This window comes from Microtus pennsylvanicus, chromosome 2, assembly GCF_037038515.1.
Source record: "Microtus pennsylvanicus isolate mMicPen1 chromosome 2, mMicPen1.hap1, whole genome shotgun sequence".
NCBI lineage: Eukaryota > Metazoa > Chordata > Mammalia > Rodentia > Cricetidae > Microtus > Microtus pennsylvanicus.
This window is the reverse complement of record NC_134580.1, coordinates 153,322,617-153,332,001: the sequence shown is the minus strand read 5'-3', so window position 1 is coordinate 153,332,001 and position 9,385 is coordinate 153,322,617. Positions and strand designations below refer to the sequence as shown.

The 9,385-nt window shown below is 47.7% G+C and overlaps 1 protein-coding gene across 2 annotated transcripts; it reads right to left on the bottom strand.

Moving 5' to 3' along the window:
* Positions 1–309: 309 nt before the first annotated feature.
* Positions 310–9,078, bottom strand: Oprl1 (opioid related nociceptin receptor 1). Of its 2 annotated transcripts, XM_075963458.1 has the most exons (4): positions 8,473–9,078; positions 7,766–8,022; positions 2,557–2,912; positions 310–2,479 (listed from the first exon to the last, which is right to left on the bottom strand). In XM_075963458.1, the coding sequence occupies exons 2-4, from the start codon at positions 7,987–7,989 to the stop codon at positions 1,956–1,958; spliced, it is 1,104 nt and encodes a 367-aa protein (XP_075819573.1). In that variant the 5' UTR covers positions 7,990–8,022; positions 8,473–9,078; the 3' UTR covers positions 310–1,955. The 2 variants fall into 2 exon arrangements, with proteins under 2 accessions (XP_075819573.1, XP_075819574.1); XM_075963459.1 differs by lacking the exon at positions 7,766–8,022 and having other exon boundaries at positions 8,473–8,670.
* Positions 9,079–9,385: the final 307 nt, after the last annotated feature.

The following is a 9,385-nucleotide window of genomic DNA, read 5'->3' as shown; positions in this document are numbered from 1 at the left end:
CCAGCCCTGTACTGGAAGCAAGGACTTTTGTACATAGGATCCTGTTCAAATTGAGGCAAAGAAAAGCCTGTAGACCTAGAAGGAAAACATCTGCCCCTGAGGATAGGGAAAAGAGTTGTCATTGTTTTGGGAGAAGGGAAGGCAGTAGCCTCTGCAACTCAGGGTCTAGTTTCCCTCCCATAATCAAGGGCAGAACAGGCTTAAGAATCCACTGGCCTGGTCCTACAGCCCCTCTCAATACAGGTGAACTCCCAGGAAGTTACTCTTACATATCTAGAGTCAGCAACATTATTCTGTGGACAGCACAGGTCAGTGGTTAGGTGTTTATTTATGGCACTCCTCCATAATTCCAGAGGCAGGCTCAGGGCTGGCTACATGCATGGAAATGACACTTGTTGCATGCTTAAATATGCGAAGATGTACAAATTCACAAAGTTTAAACCTTGGCAAGAAAACAGCATAATGAATAGTTCCCTCTCAAATGTCACAGAAAGAGTCCTGGCCTCCCCATTAAGACCGTTAAGGCCAAGGTCTCTCTGAGACAGGAACTAGCCCAGGCTCTGCATGTGTGAAGTCACCTAACCAAGGTTTCAGCAGAAGACCAAAGTTTATCTGAGGTTGCTAGCATTTTGGTAGCTGATCCACAAAAAGAGCATCTACAAAACCTCTTATTCTCTGAACCATCAAGTAGGTCTCCAAGGTATAGACTCTTCTTCCAATGTCTGCAAAACTCTGATGGTCCTCGCAGATTGTCTCAAATGAGTCATTTTAGGGCTTCAGTTCTCACATCAACTCTTCAATTGATGCCAACTTTGAATTTGGCAGCAAGCTCAGGCCTTACTCAAATATGCCCTCAGGCCTATAAATGAAGCAGGTGGTTGCTGTAGGTTCAGGACAGAACACATCCAGACCCTTTCCAGGCTACAAGTATGCTTCTAGCAGTACAGCTGCTGACCTCTGCTGTCAAAAGAGAGACTTCCAGAGAGCTGAGGGAGGCTGTGGGGAGCAGCTAAGACCTGTACATGCTGCCTCCACGTTGTGTGCAGCCTACAGAGGCCACACGGCAACTTTCTCCTGGTGACTTGCCACACACCTAGAAGTAGGGATTGCCAAGCCGTCTGTGGTAAAAGAGTTCACAAAGCTTTTGGAGAGGAAGGGTCATAGGGAAGTTCTGGGTGATGTCCCCCATTGGACTCTTGCTGGAAAAGTGCCCCATGTTGGAGTCACAATCAGATAGAACAGGAAGTGGCAGAGACAGAGGCAGTGCCAAGTCCCCTTCACAGACTTATGTTACAGTATGGGAAAAAATCTTCAAAGAGCAGCCATCCAAGAAACCACTGGTGCCCACCCACCCCAGGTAATCTGGCTGAATCAGTGGAGCCAGAACCAGAAAGTGATCCAAGGCAGCTCCAAGCTTAGGGCCAGTCTCAATTTTTTTTAAATAAACAAATGCTGTCCACTGCAGCACCAGGCAACACCAAGTATTTTCAGTGGTCCTACGGAAATACTTAAAGGCTGGGGGCAATAGCATACAGCGTATGACTGCATGGTCACTGAAATACCTCAGGCTGAGCTCACCCAGAGCCAGGGCAGCAGGGAGAGGCCAGAGAAGAGTCACGTGAAGCATGAATACCTATGTAGGTTCTCCAGGCATGTCCACTGTGTTCTAGATATTTCCGTACAGCGTCCTTTGGTCCTCTCTGGTCTCACACCAGAGTGGGGAGCCTATTCTGACAGAAGTCATAGAGGCCACCTTGACACTTTGACCTGTCCCATGGTGTTATAAGGTCTTCCTCTAGGTTTCTAAGCACCCTGAGCAAAAAAAAAAGGCCATTCAAGGCCCCAGATGCTCAAGGCTCAGGGTCAACCTAGAGAGCAGTGACCTGTGTAAGTTCCGTGTTGGGTGTAGATGGGCTCTGCGGGCTGACAGGCACCATGGGCAGGTCCACGCCTAGTCATGCCGGCCGTGGTACTGTCTCAGAAGTCTTGCAAGCAAAGCCCACATCTTTGGCAATGCTGCGCACACGATCAGAAACCTGCATCTCCCGGTGCAAGGCTGAAGCACAACAGAACTTTCTAAAGCAAGCCTTGAAGTTCTCATCCAGGAAAGCATAGAGAATGGGGTTGAGACAGCTGTTGACATAGCCCAGGGCTGTGCAGAAACGCAGGATGGCTACTGCAGTCTCACTGCCTGGCTGAACACCCAGTCCTTGTACCAGCACAAAGACTTGAACAGGTGTCCAGCAGCCCACAAACACAGCCACCACCACCAGCACCAGCCGTGTGATACGACGCAGGTTCCGGTCCTTCTCTCGAGAGCCTGAAAGCAGACGGACGCCCCGGAGCCGCCGAATCATGAGGCTGTAGCAGACAGAGATGATCAGCACAGGGATGATGAAGGAAAAAAGGAAGATGCAGATGGCAAACACAGGGCCCCAGTAGTCCTGAGGGGCAGGGATCTCCACCAGGCATTCGATCTCTGCGGAAGAGAAATGGGGTCAGAAGGGCCACCAAGAACTATGGGGAACTGGTCAGAGAGGAGGACCATCCACTGACCTTCATCCTCCACTTGTGCTGAGCCCATGACGGCAACAGGAACACCAACCACAGAGGCCAGGGCCCATATGGCCACATTAACAGCCTGGGCTTTGCTGGACGTCCGAACATCAAGAGCACGAATTGGGTGGCAGATGGCCACGTAGCGGTCTACACTCATGGCGGTCAGGGTGAAAGTGCTGGTGAACATGTTGTAGTAATCAATAGCAATGACAGTCTTGCATAGTGCATTCCCAAATGGCCAGAAGCCCAATAGGATATCTGTGCCCTGGAAGGGCAGTGTCAGCAAGACCAGGGTATCAGCCAGTGCCAGATTAAATATATAAATGTTGGTAGCTGTCTTCATCTTGGTATGCCTGTGGAGGACAGGGAGAAGAAATATTTCACTTGGCCACTTTGGTCAGACTTGGCAGCAAAAGGGCCACCATGAGGATCACCATCTTTGAATCTCTCAACTTCAAAGTCTCAAAGCAAGCTTGTTAAATGGCAGATCATGCACTACACCCAAGGTCCACTAAGCCTGGGACAAACAAAACAAGCTCCTCATGTGATCTTGACATCTACAAAAAGGTTTCAAATCTTAAAGAAAGGACTATCCTGGAAATTTTAGGGCATGGAGGAGCAAGCACTTGAGTACATGTCTAACCTGAATGTGAGCTTTGTGGAAGGAATCAAGAGAGAAAGATTCTGTCTTCTCTCCTGAGTCCCTCTTAACATTCCTCTCAGAGGTTTTCCAGGGCACCACCTGGAAAGTTCACCAAAGGTCTTTCAAGAGCACCATGTTGTCTAGCAATGAAAACGGGAAATGGTGGGCCAGCCACATGGCTGTCAGTAAAGGCACTTATTGCTGATTCCTACAATCTGAGTTCATCTCCAGGACACATGTGGTAGAAGGAGAAGACCAACTCCTTCATCTGACCTACACATCCGGACAGACACACACATACATATAAATAAATGCAGCAATTTTTAAATTCTAAAAAAGGAAACGGGAAATGGTGACAAGAACAGGAGAGATACTAATTAGGTTTGATTGTATTCAAGTACCTGGAACATTGTAAGTAATAAATATTAATGGAATGAATTAATGTTTACAACAGTGGTAGGGAAGGGTAGTTATAGGGCTAATGGTGATAAAAATGATGGCAGTGGTTACAGTTGCGATGGTGGTATGGCAGTGGTTACAGTAGTGATGGTGGTATGGTAGTGGTTACAGTTGTGATGGTGGTATGGTAGTGGTTACAGTTGTGATGGTGGTATGGTAGTGGTTACAGTTGTGATGGTGGTATGGTAGTGGTTACAGTTGTGATGGTGGTATGGTAGTGGTTACAGTTGTGATGGTGGTATGGTAGTGGTTACAGTTGCGATGGTGGTATGGCAGTGGTTACAGTAGTGATGGTGGTATGGTAGTGGTTACAGTAGTGATGGTGGTATGGTAGTGGTTACAGTTGTGATGGTGGTATGGTTGTTACAGTTGTGATGGTGGTATGGTTGTTACAGTTGCGATGGTGGTATGGTAGTGGTTACAGTTGTGATGGTGGTATGGTAGTGGTTACAGTTGCGATGGTGGTATGGTAGTGGTTACAGTTGTGATGGTGGTATGGTAGTGGTTACAGTTGTGATGGTGGTATGGTAGTGGTTACAGTTGTGATGGTGGTATGGTAGTGGTTACAGTTGTGATGGTGGTATGGTAGTGGTTACAGTTGTGATGGTGGTATGGTAGTGGTTACAGTTGTGATGGTGGTATGGTTGTTACAGTTGTGATGGTGGTATGGTTGTTACAGTAGTGATGGTGGTATGGTAGTGGTTACAGTTGTGATGGTGGTATGGTAGTGGTTACAGTAGTGATGGTGGTATGGTAGTGGTTACAGTTGTGATGGTGGTATGGCAGTGGTTACAGTTGTGATGGTGGTATGGTTGTTACAGTTGTGATGGTGGTATGGTTGTTACAGTTGTGATGGTGGTATGGTTGTTACAGTAGTGATGGTGGTATGGTAGTGGTTACAGTTGTGATGGTGGTATGGCAGTGGTTACAGTTGTGATGGTGGTATGGTTGTTACAGTTGTGATGGTGGTATGGTAGTGGTTACAGTAGTGATGGTGGTATGGTAGTGGTTACAGTTGTGATGGTGGTATGGCAGTGGTTACAGTTGTGATGGTGGTATGGTTGTTACAGTTGTGATGGTGGTATGGTAGTGGTTACAGTAGTGATGGTGGTATGGTAGTGGTTACAGTTGTGATGGTGGTATGGCAGTGGTTACAGTTGTGATGGTGGTATGGTAGTGGTTACAGTTGCGATGGTGGTATGGTAGTGGTTACAGTAGTGATGGTGGTATGGTAGTGGTTACAGTTGTGATGGTGGTATGGTAGTGGTTACAGTTTTGATGGTGGTATGGTAGTGGTTACAGTTGTGATGGTGGTATGGTTGTTACAGTTGTGATGGTGGTATGGTTGTTACAGTAGTGATGGTGGTATGGTAGTGGTTACAGTTGTGATGGTGGTATGGTAGTGGTTACAGTAGTGATGGTGGTATGGCAGTGGTTACAGTTGTGATGGTGGTATGGCAGTGGTTACAGTTGTGATGGTGGTATGGTAGTGGTTACAGTTGTGATGGTGGTATGGTTGTTACAGTTGTGATGGTGGTATGGTTGTTACAGTAGTGATGGTGGTATGGTTGTTACAGTAGTGATGGTGGTATGGTAGTGGTTACAGTTGTGATGGTGGTATGGTAGTGGTTACAGTTGTGATGGTGGTATGGCAGTGGTTACAGTTGTGATGGTGGTATGGTTGTTACAGTTGTGATGGTGGTATGGTAGTGGTTACAGTAGTGATGGTGGTATGGTAGTGGTTACAGTTGTGATGGTGGTATGGCAGTGGTTACAGTTGTGATGGTGGTATGGTAGTGGTTACAGTTGCGATGGTGGTATGGTAGTGGTTACAGTAGTGATGGTGGTATGGTAGTGGTTACAGTTGTGATGGTGGTATGGCAGTGGTTACAGTTGTGATGGTGGTATGGTAGTGGTTACAGTTGTGATGGTGGTATGGTTGTTACAGTTGCGATGGTGGTATGGTTGTTACAGTAGTGATGGTGGTATGGTAGTGGTTACAGTTGTGATGGTGGTATGGTAGTGGTTACAGTAGTGATGGTGGTATGGTAGTGGTTACAGTTGTGATGGTGGTATGGTAGTGGTTACAGTTGTGATGGTGGTATGGCAGTGGTTACAGTTGTGATGGTGGTATGGCAGTGGTTACAGTTGTGATGGTGGTATGGTAGTGGTTACAGTTGTGATGGTGGTATGGTTGTTACAGTTGTGATGGTGGTATGGTTGTTACAGTTGTGATGGTGGTATGGTAGTGGTTACAGTTGTGATGGTGGTATGGTAGTGGTTACAGTTGTGATGGTGGTATGGTAGTGGTTACAGTTGTGATGGTGGTATGGTAGTGGTTACAGTTGTGATGGTGGTATGGTTGTTACAGTTGCGATGGTGGTATGGTAGTGGTTACAGTTGTGATGGTGGTATGGTAGTGGTTACAGTTGTGATGGTGGTATGGCAGTGGTTACAGTTGTGATGGTGGTATGGCAGTGGTTACAGTTGTGATGGTGGTATGGTAGTGATAACACTAAAGATGACAGGAGTCCTTGTCAGTTTAGCTGCTATTGGGGAACCTGGGATTAAGTTCTGTTTCTTAGCAATTAAGCCCAGAGACCTTAATCACAATAAATAACAATGTCAATAATAATGGTATATATCCAAGGCAAGCTCCTCACATAGATTTTATCTCATTTGAGGTTTACAAAAATGCTATTTTGATCCCTACTGTAAGGGGAAGGGAACTGAGGCTCAGAGGAGCTAAGTAGCTTTCATAAGAACTGCTAAAACGCAGAACGGGCCTTAGACCAGGCTTTTCCGACTCCTGGCATACACCCAATTCAAACATACTGTGTGCTATTTCCTGAGCCCGTGTGGGCACAACAGCTCCTGAGAATAGTTCTCTGGAGATGCTAGTGCATACGATGGCCTTCCTTGTCTACTCTAATGCCGTAAATGGCTCCAAGAGTTTTAATGTCCCAAATACAAAGGAGAAATGTAGGAAAGAACAAGAGAGTTGATGACAAGGGGGTGGACACGGCTCACAAACTGCCCCAGGTTGCTGCACTTCTTGCCACAGACACATCGTCTATCCATGAAGAGACACGTGAGTCATAGCAGTTTCCCACAAGGGTCCCCTACTGGAAGTTAATACTGGGAAGGCTTTTCTTACTTCACTGTCTAATCACACATCACATACATACACACGTGTGTGCACTTGCACATACATATGGCTATATGATCCACCTTTCCCAAATAGAGAAAACAAGGCCAATGGTGAACAGGGTTTGTTCAGAAATACTAAGAGGATGGTGATGAGGCAGAGTATTGACGCTGTTCTTGCCCTGCCTCCACCAACACTGATAGCACCAAGGGGCCCATAACGTCTTTCTTCAGAGCCACCTCTTTGTGAAAGAGGAAATCTATCAGTGAAGAACCTGGCTCTAGTTATATACTATTAAAGTACTTCCCATGTCTTCCCAATGCTCAAAAAATTTGGTGTCCCCAGACTGGCATTCAAGTCCTCACCTGCTGTTTCCAGTCCTCCTCAATGCCCTCCCAGCTGGAAATAAAACCCAGAGACCATCATCGCCACGTCACATTTACCCATGGCACACCCCTTGTGTAGCCTTCTTGTCCACAGAGCTGTATCTATGCTGCCCTATGTCCCTTGCTGTGGCCTGCCTCAGTCACCCAGTACGGCTGCCTTCTTTTTAATCCTCCAAATTTTCCCATTTCTGAGCACCAATAGAGGGTGGGCTCAGACAAAACCATCCACCATGAACAGGGATCCCAAGAGCCAAAGAACAAGGGCTTCAGGCCCAGCACCAGCCCCTCTGCCTCTCTTTGAGAAATCCTAGGATCCTGTGTAGCCATGAGGTCATTCACACAGACAGCATGGCACAGACTTCTCTGCAGCTCCGAGCCTCCAGGTGGTGACACCTAGTCTGGGACAGATGGGGGCAGAACAGGAGTTGAACATCAGGGTTGATCCTACCCCCTGAACAGCGAGGAAAGAAATCTGATGGAGCAAGCAAAAAATCCATACTTGCTCAGATTAATCCAGGACAGCCTCCTGCCTCAGGTTCCCCCTCCACAAATTAGTGGGGCCCAGCCTACCTGAGGATGACATACATGACGAGGCAGTTCCCCAGCAGCCCCCCGATGCACACAGCCAAGTAGAGCCCCACGATGGTGACCTTGAGTCCAAGGGGCAGGAAGGCGCTGTGGCTAGAATTGAGCAGCAGGTGGTGGGGTACAGTCTCATTTAGGAGAGACAGGTTGCCTTGAAAGTGGCTGCCATACAAGACCTCCCAGAATGGGGCAGGGAAGAGGGACTCCATGCTGCCACCCTGCAAAGTCACTCAGTATAGTTCCTGGAACAGGGTACAGAAACAAGTGACCACGGTGCTAGACACAGTCCACTGAGGCCCTAGAATACAGCACAACCAGCCTAACAGGCACATGGAACACCTCCATGGACATCCACAAACACTAGGCACACACGTAGATACAAGGACAAAGGCATGCACATGGGCACAGGATGACACACACAGAGTTATGGGAGCACATACATGTAGCCACAAGGTTAATTCATGTTAGGGTTACAGACTCATATAGAAGCTACGTGGACGTAGATACACAAGCACGCATGTACACCCACAGAGACTCAGGAGCACACAGCCATCTGAAAACAAAAATACCCAAACTATCCAAAAGCACACTGGAGCACAAAAGACAGGGGATTTAGCCAGAAATGCCTAGGGCTCAGGCATTTCACATAGCCTCCTCCCAGCCCCCAGTCCCCAGTCCGGAGTCCCTCTTACCTCCAACAGCACACACGACCTCTTCAAAAGCGGGGCCAAAACAGACCCTAATGCTTGTCAGAAACGCAGGAAGGCAGGAAGAAGACGGGAGCACAGTGTACTGAGCAAAGCTTCTCCCTCCAGCATGGGATCTGCTCAGGCTGCGAATGGCTCCTTGCTCCTAGCTCCTGCTCCGAAGATAAGATATTGACTAGATGCAGCAGCCAGTGCGGCAGCCAGAAGGAGGGGGAGGGGCCGAGGCTGCGGCTGAGAGAGGGAGGGGCTGTGCAGGTTGGAGAAGGCAGCCAAGAAAGGGAAGATCACCAGACCAGAGCTTCCAAAACTCCAGACCAGGTAGAAACAGACAAAAGATTACAGCACACATGAAGTGATGGACCCACCCACCCAAGGCAGACACACTCAGGAGCTGAGACACAATGGGGACATCTATAAACACAAAAATAAAGACATGAACAGGAACTCGGACACACATACACACACAGCCTTAGACACAACGACACACTCAGAGATGTACACAGAGAAGCAGATGTGAGGCTCCAACACACACAAATGTTGTTTTGTTTTGTGTGTGTGTGCATACGTGTGTGTGCACGTAAATGTGTGTGTGTGTGTGTGTGTGTGTGTGTGTGTGTGTGGCTGGTTTTTTGTTTGGTTGGCTGGTTGGTTGGTTTGGTTTTTTGTTTGGTTTTGGTTTTCTGAAACAGGCTTTCTCCATGTAGCCCTGGCTGTCCTGGAACTTACTTCGTAAACCAGGCTAGCTGAGAACTCAGAGATCTGCCTGCTTCTGCCTCCCAAGAGCTGGGAGTAAAGATGTGCACCACCACTACCACCCAGCATAAATGTTGTTTTGTACAGACTATCCCAGACCAGATTTTGCTGGCTTTCCTGCCTAAAGCTGTCCTCAGTCAGATGT